An 11,997-nucleotide genomic window follows, 5' to 3' on the forward strand; every position below is an offset into this window, starting at 1 on the left:
TGAAAAGACAGGTGGCTAATTAATGAATGGAGGAAAGTAAATTTGAAATTCGAGCTGAGAGCAGAAAATTGAAAACGAACAAAAATTCAATAATTACGAAAGAGTCACTTAAGAACAGCTTATTAGAATCTGAGTTCATGCAATTCGTTTGATTCATTTGATTCAAAAGCTCTCTATGAAGGCCAATGCCTTGAATTAGTTCAGACTGCGAAACAACAAATGAAAAAAAGGCATACTTTTAAACAATTGGTGCAAAATTAGTCCAATCAGCTTGAAAGAGAGTGACTTTCGCTATAGTAGAACCCTCAAAGGAATCGACGAATATCTTGGCATTTTGTTATTTGTTTTAGAGTGGCGTCAACAGTTGCTACACAACCATCAATTAATTAAGGAGCGGCAAGCCAACAGCTTGAGTGGATCAATAATTTCTACAAGTCCCTAAATCCTTACAAGTTCAGTTTACTCCGTCACAAGGCAGTAAAACACCTCGCTCTGGGTGTCACTCAGAAAGAAACTATACAATACAAGCAACAAGTTAATATCTTCCTGGTGGTACAACCGGGAATAATGAACATAGTAATAAATCAATCGAAAAATTATCCAAGAACGGTTTGTAAAACGTTTTCATTTTAAACTATCTTACCATATATGATGTGGATCTTCTAATGCATAAAGTCGGGTTGCAAATGTAATGAGTAAGATTCCTCCAAAAACTAAAAGCCGGCCAAAAACTTTGCGGTTCACTTTAGGCAAATCATTCGATCTAGACGCGTGGAAATCCCTCGTACAATCGCGTGTAGTCTCCGACGGTGAAGACATTTCTGACTCATCGTCGCTATCTTTGTCTGGCTTTTTCTTTGCGCCTTTTCGAGGAGTCATCTTTTGCAAGGAAGAGATATAAATTCAAGTATTCATTCGCTAAATGGAGGTTTTCCTTTTGACCTAAGGTGTCGAAAGCGCGCTTCGATCCCACGATTCGAACCGACCTCCGACCCAGGTCCTGCTCGGACTGATCGAAAACCCTTACAAATTAAAGGATCCCTTCCAACCACAATACCCTGCGCGCCCAAACAGAAAAAATAATTAAGAAATAACTAGTCAAATAGAAAGAACAATAAATTTGGAACGCGATTGAGGAAATTCAAGACCTCAGTGAGGCAAATGTACTCGGATGAACGAGGATTTCTTTCCACTTCACGCCTTGTCCAATACCGGATGGCAGAGAAAATGGCGAATTTCACATATCGCGCGCACAATGTATTGTGGTTGGAAGGGATCCTTTAAAGTCTTTCTTTGGATAATTTTTAATTCATACCAGATTATTTACCGAAGCAAATTTCCACAACTTCTTTTATTCCACGTGGCAATATAATGAGGTAAACACTTTATGAAAATCTCTTCCACCTTTGCCTCTTGTAGACGACCCCTCTCGTGATCACAGCCGCCTATATTCCACCATCGCAAGAGATTTATAATCTCGTGACCATCGATGCATCCCGCTCATTGAACTCATGGGAACAAAGTTACGGATACTTATATCCGCTATAAAAATACCCACACTACCTTCTCAAGTTCCCATTGAGACAAAAGGTTTCAGGAAAAGCCTGCCTTCCCCTTTTCACAGCTTTGGCAACTTCAAAAGGATTGATAATAGTCCTCTCTCCGTATCAGATTTCTTTCATAACTTTCTGGAACATAGCCGGAGTGGCTGCTGCGGGAGAGGGAATTCAGGTTGGCTGGGGCAGCCTCCACTCCTTTCTCTCGCTGGAGCTCTTTTTAATGATTGAAATCGGGTTATACTGTCTTAAGCGTATGTTTCTATGTTTTGTTTGTTTTTCGGTTTGTTTGTTTATTCAGTTTTTTTTTTTTTTCGATGGATTGGTTTTTGTTCGTCTCTATCTAGTGCAACAGAATGTATGAAACCCGTAACACTTTCAGAAGCTCAAGAATTTTATGAGCTGGTTAGATAACTAAGTCAGTACTGTACGTAGACTCGTACTGCTTCGGATGTAACCTAAAATCATTGTCTTTTATCTACTTTAAACTAAAATTATTCCCTGGAAAAAAGTTGTTTAGAATTGGGAAGCTTTTGAGCCAGCATTTTAGCGGAACAACAACATGGCCTATTCGTAAGAAAAACACCACCAAAAATTAACACTTTTCAAGGTAATTACCGATATCACCTCATTTCCGAGCTATATCAGTCCTGGAAGGAAGAGACAGAACTGAAAAACGCCCAACCAAGATTAGAATAAAGTTTCAAACTAAGAAACAACACGGCACAGTATATGCGACAAATTATAAATAATCCAATTGAATCGCCACTAGGTTGGTTAGTCGACTGACAAAATAGATTCCAAACATTAATGTCGCAAATCATTCAGATTTAACAAAAAAATGAACCCATTTACTAACCAGATATGTGGTGGCAGTGTCACATTAAACAGCCTGGTTCCAAAGGCAAGCCCTACAATGGTTAGAAAAACAAGTAGCCGTCTGAGCCTCAAGGGCAAAGTATTTTCCACAAGCATCACAATAGAAAAAATTGGGGATAGCCACTTTGGAATAGCGATAGGTTTCTGCTGTTCGTTCATGCTTGGTTGTTTAGTTTTGAGAATTGCTTTCCTCAGTTCAGCTTTTGTCCTACTTCCCGCTTTAATAGGTTTTCTGCTGCGAATATCGCCATTTTTATATTTACTTCCCATGTCTTGAGCTTCTTTACTTTCTTTGTCTCTGTCATTTTCATCTGTACCGTTTTCGCGCAAATCATCGTCCTTTTTGACATTTCCATTTTGATATTCGTTTCCCTTCTCGGCGCTCATTTCTGTACCCATTTTTAACGACTAAGGATCTTTTTTCAACGCTCTATTTCGTACGATAATTTTTGAAGCCGAGCGCGTTTTACAGCGGTCTACAGTCCACGTCGCTTTATTTTTCTTGCATTTAAATTCAAAATTACACGTGAACATTTATTTCTTGGATTAATGAACCAAAACATTCCACCAGGATAGTTCTCTCTTTCCTTGGTAACAGAAATAAAAAGTCACTTTTCGTACATGCGTGCTTTACATCTTTTGATGTGTTTCCATAACGGCAGACGCAGCCCAGTTGAAAGCGGCAAAAAATCAGTAGCAGCTTTTTCTCTCTAATTTCTTTCGTTTCCGTCTTTTTTTTTTTCTTCGTTCTATCGAAGCAACGCACGCGTAAGCATGCACTAAGCAAAAACGCAAGTAAAACATAGGTAAAAATTATAAATTTGGGTTAGACATTTCAACCTGGTTTGAGACGATACAATACAATATCTTTATTAAGATCCCAGTGGGAATTTCCCGGCCTTATTATATCAGTGATTTACTATGAGATATAAATGTAAAAAAATTCAATCTATATTACATATGTAGAAAACTGTCATAGACAAGATGTCGACAGCTAAAGAAACCTCTAAAAAAATGGGTTCATCTCTCTGAGAAAACTTTCTAGAAAGTGATTCCTTAAGTTGTGTAGAAGTTACCATGTTTGAAGGACTCTACACTTCAAGGAGCAAGGAGTTCCACGTTGAGGGCCTTCTAAGTAATTTTTGTGCTCAGGCTGTGGGGCAATTTTGGAGGTTTGAGTTGTCGACAATCCTTTTTTACTAAAGTTGTGGGTTTCAGTTCTCTTTTGAAACATGCTAAATAGGAAGCTTGATACGTAATTGTTACTGCATTTGGACTTCTAAACGGCGCGTGTAATTCTGAATGTCTAAGATAATGGAAAGAGCTTTACCCTCTTGGCGTAGGTAGGTGTCGAATGGAAGAACGTTAAAAGCCACGCGCATACAATTAGAAAAGTACTAACTGCTATTACACGCGCTTTGCGAAAACAGTATCAAGCTTGATATGAATGGTTTATTTGAGTTAAAACCGTCTTGGTGTCCAAAACGGTTTTTTACATACTTAATTTTCCTTCGCCGTACTACTAACTGATACTGCCTCAAATATGTTCCAGTTACAAGGCAAGGAAATTGTTTTTCTTCGGGCCCTTTGCAGAGGAAGAACACATGCCCTTGCGACAATTTATTACCGACCCACGTCAAATAGATTCACCTAGAAAAGTTAGCAATTCTTTTCAGCGCAAGCGTCACCTGTTACGCTGCCATACTGTTTTCTTTAGGCTGTCGTTTTCGATCTTTCTATTTTTCTCAATTCTTTAATATCATTAATACGCTCGCTAACTGTTATTCAAGATCTTATTCTGTTCTACAAACTTTGGCCCATCAGTCTTTCGTTAAATTGAAAGGAACAAATTTTTCATTGGTTTTTAATGCAAAACTGAAAACCATTTTTTTTCATATCTTAGGATTTTGACTGTGAAATTTTTATACCTTACTTGACGTTTTGTGTGGTATCGAGTATTTTTACGAGACGAGTCAAAATACAAATAACTGGTAAAGTACTCAGCGATACGACACACCAAATCGTATAATAAGTTATTTATTATCCAACACGCCAAACTATTACTTCAGTACAGGCGAATTTCATGGATATTTATTTACCGAGTGACAGAAGTATGTGGTTCTCTGGTGTACAAATACCACCTGATATCTGTACTTGTCTAGGAGGTTATTTGTACTCTACAGAGTGTAGTTGGATATTAAAAGTCATTTATTTCATTACATGATCAGTTAGTCAATTTATAAATCATTGACTTCAGGGCCCCACAGAGAAGGGGTTTGGCAAGTTGGGTTCCCTCATTAACTGTCATTATTATTATCATTATTATTATCATCATTATTATTGTTGAATATCATTATTGTTATTATCATTATTGGTTATTATAAACAATTATTGGATGAGGTTTTTGTGATATCCAGAATAATGAAGGTCAAGGTAAGTGTTATTAGCCAAAGCCGAAGGCTGAGGCTGATAACACCATCTGAGACCTTGATTATTCCAGATATCACAAAAACCGAATCCAGTAACTGTTTTATTATACATTTTTTTTAAGAAAATAATGCCAAATGCATTATCGCAGCGCACTCAGTTTATTTTTGAACACTTAAAAATGTACAACTGTATGGTAAACAAATTTTCACCATCAGTTTTATAAAACAATCGAGTGCAGAAAAGTTAAATGTATTTCTAAAGAAAGTATCATTGAAGAAAACTGTTGATCTTTTAGTATTTTCGGAATCTGCATCTTCAAGTACAGTCCTCAATTTCTCGCTGGGTCAACGAAGTGAATCGAGAAGCCATTCTTACTTCGCTGTCCGTGAACTTGACAATGCTCCACCAGAAATCATGCATTGCACACGCAACCTACAGATTATTCACTAATCTGTGGGTACAGATTAGTGAATAATCTGTAGGTTGCACTGTTTCCCAGAATTAACTGTGGGCGTTTAGCCAATGAGAAGATAGATGGTGACTACAGTGTATGATAATCATTATTATTGTTATTATTACTATAATTATCCTTATTATTGTTATCATTATCATAATTGATTATCATTATTATTATTGTTATTACTATAATTATTATTATTATCATTAATATTATTATTATTAATATTATTGTTATTATTACTATAATTATCATTGTATTATTATTATGATTATCATTCCTTTGATTTTGGTCTCATGTCACTCAAATGAGACCATTCCAAGAGTAAAATGTCATTGCTAACAGCCTCACTTTCTTATCTCCAATGCAGTGAAAGGTAGGTCTGGTCATTTTGTTGGAAGCTCAACTTTTTCACCCAAAAACTGTCTGGTGTGTGTTACTATCGTGTCTTCCATGCTTCCCTAGTTGTTCTATCAGGATCATTATCCTCTTTATCTCCAACCAAGCACTCTAGTTCTTCATTGTTCAGTGGTTGTTCTATCAGGATCATTATCCTCTTTATCTCCAAGCAAGCACTCTAGTTCTTCATTGTTCAGTGGTTGTTTTATCAGGATCATTATCCTCTTTATCTCCAACCAAGCACTCTAGTTCTTCATTGTTCAGTGGTTGTTCTATCAGGATCATTATCCTCTTTATCTCCAAGCAAGCACTCTAGTTCTTCATTGTTCAGTGGTTGTTCTATCAAGATCATTATCCTCTTTATCTCCAACTAAGCACTCTAGTTCTTCATTGTTAAGTGGTTGTTCTATCAGGATCATTATCCTCTTTATCTCCAAGCAAGCACTCTAGTTCTTCATTGTTCAGTGGTTGTTCTATCAGGATCATTATCCTCTTTATCTCCAACCAAGCACTCTAGTTCTTCATTGTTCAGTGGTTGTTCTATCAGGATCATTATCCTCTTTATCTCCAACTAAGCACTCTAGTTCTTCATTGTTCAGTGGTTGTTTAGGAAACACTGCTCTATACATAGGAAAGCAACAAGAGTTGTCATTTCTTTCACCTTCATCTGTCAAAAATGCCTCTGATTGTTCAGAACTGTCCATTAAGTGTTTCATATGAGTATCTTTGGCTTCTTGTAAAGTTTTTATCATTTCTTTGGATGAAAGAGGTTTTCTTTTCTTATCTTGCAGTCTCTGAAGCTCTCTCTCTGGAAAAACAAGGAGAAGCGATTTCAAAATCACACCTATCTCTTCTGCAATTAATCATTATCAACATTTTACATCCCAACTTCAGTATACATATTCTCAATACTGTTTTCTATACATTTCCTATGGTGCTGACAAGGAGAATTCATTTAACAATCAAGAGCTTCTTTAGAGAGAAATAAGAAGCCAGTCACTCTTGGGAGTTAAAGGGTCGAAGGAGAAGTTTGCCCCAACAGCCTTCAGTTCATTTTTCTCTTTGTTGTCACATCCACTACCAACCACAGGGGGCCACACAAGTGGCGTGTCTGGTCGTTTGTTCAAAAGATAAAGAAATGTATGGGAGAATATTGTATAAGAAGTCTCCTTCTTATACAGTGGAGTAACAGTCAACGCAAAATCTACCAAATCACTTAAGTTCGCCATTTAGAACCACAGAAACAACAATACACGGCAAGCGAGGTAGGTTTACATTTATTTTGAGCCTTAGCATAGACATTCCTCGATATAAGTTTACGATATTACGACTCTGTAATATTCTCCCATACATTTCTTTATATTTCGAACAAACGACCAGACACGCCCCTTGTGTGGGCCCCCTGTGTACCAATTACAATAATTTGTATATTCTAAATCTGTTCTTTAACCCCGTTTGTTTTTTGTTTGTTTGTTTGTTTGTCTGTTTGTTTATTTGTTTTCATCCGTTCAAATCAAGATTCAACCATCCTAGTTGCTTTGAAATAATTTCATTTATCTATCAATCTCAACACGGGAATATAGATGATGACATAATATGTGACCTAACGCCAAGAATTAAGATCACGATTGGCCGAGTGACGAAATTTCCTCCGGATGAAAACTATTGTATGGTTTCCAAGATTACACTGCACTTCTTTCGTCTCGAAATATAAGGCAGACGAACAATTTTTGATGATTTTTTAGGCTGTGAATCGGTCTTCGATCCGCAATAATTTAACAAGTAAAATTTCTGGGACTCACCTAACCGTGCAATATATTGTCCCCTTTGCGGACAGATTTGCTCACGATCCACACTTTTGAGACACTGCGGTTCATTTATGTCTGGTTCGTCGAACGTTACCCATCCAATCTGACCTGAATTGTTTTCCGTAAGATTTGTTTCAGTGTTTGATTGTCGCTCCTCGCTCACATCGTCCGCCATGTTGATTTTAGGTGGCTACCAAGTGTATTTTAGGCGGTCGCTAAGTCGTGTGTATGGGAAACTACGAGGTTCAAATTGGATCGAGTCAGCGTGAGAATGTGACAAGACTTGATACCTCCACGATTCGGTAAATTTTTACGAAATGAGACTTAAAGAGCTAGAAGGATACTTACAACAAGTTGATGTTTTTGAAAAGCCAAAAGTAGATCTTGAACAATATCCAACCACGCCGCACATAGCAGCTCACATGTTGTACACAATCGACTCCACGTTTGGGGACATTGAAGGAAAACTTGTCGGTGATTTGGGATGTGGATGCGGTGTTTTAAGTATCGGTTCGTGTATGTTAGGAAGTGCCATGACAATTGGATTTGATGTGGACTGCGATGCTTTAGAAGTCGCAGCTAGAAACTGCGCAGAGTTTGAGCTTCAGACGTGTGAACTTATACAGGTTGACGTGGAAAAGATTGCATTGTGTGACAGATGGAGAAAAGCGTTTGACACGATCATTATGAACCCTCCTTTTGGAACCAAGAACAACAGAGGTATCTACACAGAAATCAGATGGTAATTTTTCTTAGAATGACCAAGCACTGCACCATGCCCTGGTGAAGACCACGGTCAAGATTAGAATTAATCTCCTTCTTAAGAAGAGTCAGCGTTCAAGGTGAATTTGCTCAACAATCAACAGCTTCTTTTTGTTGGTGATCATTTCCTTTATTCTCACAATCTTAATGTGTGATTTAGGGGTGATATCGTAAGGAGAAATTAGTTGTTAGTCACTCCTAAGAGTAAAAGGGTAAAGCATGGTAGTGCCTCTCCGATTAGGACTATTGATGGGTACATATCACTCTAGATAGGCTTTGAACATTTTGGTGAACATGACAAGAAGACAGTTGAAGTTGGTCTCTAAATGTGTTGTGAAAGACAACAATTTGGAACTAGGTTCAGTGTTCATGGAGGGAGCCGTGAAATTTTACCCAAATTGTGATTATGGGTTGAGGCTACAGTATACTGTATAATAATAATAATATAGTAATAATATTAATCAGTTTAATTACTCTTTTTGTAGCTTACAGCTAAATAACAAGAGTGGTCAGAATACAAATCATATATGTACAATAACAAGAAACATTTTACTAAGAATATCTATATGTAATAAATTTGTCAAGACAGTTAGTAGAGGCCATAGCGGGATCCTCTCTTAGGGTGCCTGAGTGTAGATTGTATCCATGGGACACAGTTGCGCAACGTGGGAGCAAGTTAGCAAGGACACCAGTGTCCCAAACTCTCTGGATGAACTTAGTGTATACAGCAGAACACCAATCAGAGAGAGTGCATATGATTGGTGCCCTGTCCTTTTTTCTTATCAAAAATAGATTTTTTCTCCTCAGTTGTCTGAGTACAAAGCCCCTTGGACCCCTAACAGGACTAGCATTTAATTTCTCTCTACAATATCACCCTTGGATCACATAGTAAGGTCAGGAGAATAAAGAAGATGATCATCAACTCAAGAAGCAATGATTGTTAAGCAAATTCTCCTTCTCAGCACTTCAGGAAACGCATGGAGAACAGTATAGGGAATATGGAAAATGTAATTACTGATCCCCATGAAATGCTATTGTTCTCTCTCTGCATAAAATCAACAATTGTAGTCTTTAAGATGACAAAACAACTGTATGAGGAAAATGGAGGCGGTCCTTTTTGTTAGCAGGGAAATTATCAGGGGTAATATAATTAAACACGCTACATAAGCATCCTGCAATATCAAAAATATTGCTGTGTCCAGGGTGCAATATTAAAAATATTGCAGTGTGCAGGTTACAATTATTAAAAATATTGCTTCTTCCACTCCTCAAAGACTTTCAAAATCCACGCCCATTTCAGGCGGCTGGCATCTGAAACCCAACTTCTGTCAAATTTCTTGCATTCTGAAGCTGTAATTGGTGTTCTAAATCTTTGCTCTGTTTAAAAAACAGAAATGGAAATTCTGCCTTTAGAAGTAGATAAAGAATTAAAGCACTGACAGAAATGTCCAAACGTTACGCTACATTATCTTCGATTTCTGCAGAAATATCTGCCTTCATAGAGCTCTGTGTAATAAATAATCCTTCGTCTTGGAACGAATCCATCCCCTTTCCAAACCCAGGTTTGCAATGAGTAGAATGACTGAATTCTCTGGCTTATAAGGTATGCAAATTAGCAGTGTTAGATGCCTTGCACTAATTAATTCCATCATTAGAACTGTTTTGAACAACTATAACAATGAGCTACAATAACAACCCTCGGCACGATGAAAATCTAAGATGTATTCATCACAACAAAGAACAATAGCAATGAGAATCACAATTATCACACATAGGTGCGACTAAAATTGAAGATCCAACACAGACACAGAACAATAGGATTTCATGGGGATCAATAATTATAATGGATAATTTCTTCGGCACATGGCATTATGAGAAATATTGCAGCCAGCTGAGGCCATAGGCCTCAGCTGGCTGCAATATTTCTCATAATGCCATATGCCTCAGTAATTATCTATTAATTAAATCAATGTTGACTGGGTCACTTGCTTCTCCTGCTCTTCAGGAAATTTGACTGCCTCCAATTGACGATAATATTTAGCAATGGATATCATCAAAGAAGCACTCTGATTGGCTACTCAAACCAAATATTCTTTGCTATTCACTTCCAAGCAACTTGTGCAGGATTTATGCCCAAAAATATTGTAATCATTATGGGAATGAGTTAAAATCATCTTTTTGTGCTATATAACTTAACATTTTAGTGTAGACTGAAACAACTCTTCACCTCTGTGTTGGTGGCTAGTGGTGGAAATTTAGCTCACTGCTTTGTGGCTTGGTAAATATCCACCACTAGTCACCTCCACTTCAGTGAATAGTTGTTAACTGTTCTGATTGTTCACTGTTATTACTCTTGATTTGGTTTTACGTCGTGCAACTGAAATGCAGTCTGATAACTGCTTCTTGTTAACTCTCTCCTAGGTATTGACCTCATGTTTCTACAACAGGCCATCAGTATGTCCAACACAGCTGTGTATTCTCTTCATAAGACAGCCACAAGGGAACACATCAAGAAAAAGGCTTCAGAATGGGGAGTGCAATTGGAAGTGCTGGCTGAACTTCGGTTTGACTTAGCTGCTAGTTACAAGTTTCACCGCAAAAAGACAGTCGATATTGCAGTAGACTTCGTAAGAGTGGACTGTTCAAATAGTTGACAGCTGAGGTGAATGAAGAGTTAATGATAGATTTAGGACAAGTCTTCTAACCTGGTTCTTTAAAATATTTTTAATTGGCAGATAGATACTGAGTTAGGAGCGTTGTCTAGTTTTTATCTAAGATCAAGAAACAAAAAAAAATCAGTGAAAAAGAAACATGATGTGAGAGAGGAGTTAGTTAGACTGCCAGCTTAAGATTTGTATGATAGGATTGTTGATGAGGTTGAAGCCAGAATCCATTATCATACAATAGAAATATAGAAGATCTACTTCTGGAAGAAGATCTTATGGACGCTCATAACTTCCTCAAAAGACGAATCGCGTCAGGCTACGAAACAAATGGTAAGCTCAAACACTCACATGTTCTAGGGAAGAAAAGACAGTGAGTAACGTGACCAGAAAGAGCGCTGTATGCGTGATAAAATGCTCGTAGATTTGTATTCATTAGTTTGTATGAAGCATCAACAACGAAGGGTAGTTGATCTTCAATTGGGCGGCAAAAATAAAACGGGATTGTGCATCGATTACGTTGTGCTTTGTGATTGGCGAAGAAAACGCGTACAGCAACCAATTAGATGCATTACTGAAGCAATCGCGACTTGGTAACTCGCATTTTCTCAGGTTTTCTGCGCCGGATCGAAATGATGTTTGAAAACCATCGAATTTAATGTAAGTAGGTGATATGTAGGTTTGAGGTGGTAGTTATTAGTGATATGTATGATGCACGATCCTCGCAGTAGAGAGCGCTATTTATGCAATAGCGAAAATCAGACCTGGAAAAAAAATCAGGCCTGTACGGGATTCGAACCACTGACCTCTGCGATACTAGTGCAGCGTTCTAGCAATTGAGCTAACAAGCTAACTGGGAGCAGGCCATTAAGTTGATTCGTAATAAACCCGTGATGATAAATCAGGTACAATGAATATATGAAGTTCATATATATTTTGAACTGCGGTTGTAGATATGTATGATGCACGATCCTCGCAGTAGAGAGCGCTATTTATGCAATAGCGAAAATCAGACCTGGAAAAAAATCAGGCCTGTACGGGAT

The 11,997-nt window shown here is 37.6% G+C and overlaps 3 protein-coding genes across 8 annotated transcripts in view; 1 reads left to right on the forward strand and 2 right to left on the reverse strand.

Moving 5' to 3' along the window:
- Positions 1-2,940, reverse strand: part of LOC111326476 (protein O-mannosyl-transferase 2) — a 24,557-nt gene extending 21,617 nt beyond the window's left edge. Inside the window, exons 1-2 of one of the 6 annotated variants that reach the window (XM_088726057.1) lie at positions 2,699-2,908; positions 2,416-2,467 (exon numbers count right to left, since the gene is read on the reverse strand). In XM_088726057.1, the coding sequence (XP_088582183.1) occupies positions 2,416-2,467; positions 2,699-2,834 (188 nt within the window). In that variant the 5' untranslated portion in view covers positions 2,835-2,908. Of the gene's footprint in view, positions 1-643; positions 992-2,415 lie in introns of those variants that run through there. The other 5 variants (XM_088726058.1, XM_022930476.2, XM_088726055.1 and 2 more) reach the window with 5 other exon arrangements.
- A 1,516-nt stretch (positions 2,941-4,456) lies between these two features.
- On the reverse strand, positions 4,457-7,704 carry LOC111326529 (uncharacterized). Its single transcript, XM_022930540.2, has 2 exons — positions 7,524-7,704; positions 4,457-6,529 (listed from the first exon to the last, which is right to left on the reverse strand). Exons 1-2 carry the CDS (start codon positions 7,702-7,704, stop codon positions 6,243-6,245), a joined length of 468 nt encoding a protein of 155 aa, XP_022786275.1. The 3' UTR covers positions 4,457-6,242.
- A 142-nt stretch (positions 7,705-7,846) lies between these two features.
- Positions 7,847-11,469, forward strand: LOC111326528 (rRNA N(6)-adenosine-methyltransferase METTL5). Its single transcript, XM_022930539.2, has 2 exons — positions 7,847-8,249; positions 10,713-11,469. Exons 1-2 carry the CDS (start codon positions 7,847-7,849, stop codon positions 10,943-10,945), a joined length of 636 nt encoding a protein of 211 aa, XP_022786274.1. The 3' UTR covers positions 10,946-11,469.
- The last annotated feature ends 528 nt before the right edge of the window (positions 11,470-11,997 follow it).

Source organism: Stylophora pistillata, chromosome 6, assembly GCF_964205215.1.
Source record: "Stylophora pistillata chromosome 6, jaStyPist1.2, whole genome shotgun sequence".
Classification (NCBI taxonomy): domain Eukaryota; kingdom Metazoa; phylum Cnidaria; class Anthozoa; order Scleractinia; family Pocilloporidae; genus Stylophora; species Stylophora pistillata.

What these genes read in the sequence shown, in the direction of transcription:
- LOC111326529 (XM_022930540.2), bottom strand. Translation starts at nt 7,704, where the DNA reads ATGGCGGACGATGTGAGCGAGGAGCGACAATCAAACACTGAAACAAAT. An exon ending in ACAATATATTGCACGGTTAG is followed by an intron (nt 6,530 to 7,523) that starts GTGAGTCCCAGA and finishes TTGTTTTTCCAG; the next exon opens with AGAGAGAGCTTCAGAGACTG.
- LOC111326528 (XM_022930539.2), top strand. Translation starts at nt 7,847, where the DNA reads ATGAGACTTAAAGAGCTAGAAGGATACTTACAACAAGTTGATGTTTTT. An exon ending in TGGAACCAAGAACAACAGAG is followed by an intron (nt 8,250 to 10,712) that starts GTATCTACACAG and finishes ACTCTCTCCTAG; the next exon opens with GTATTGACCTCATGTTTCTA.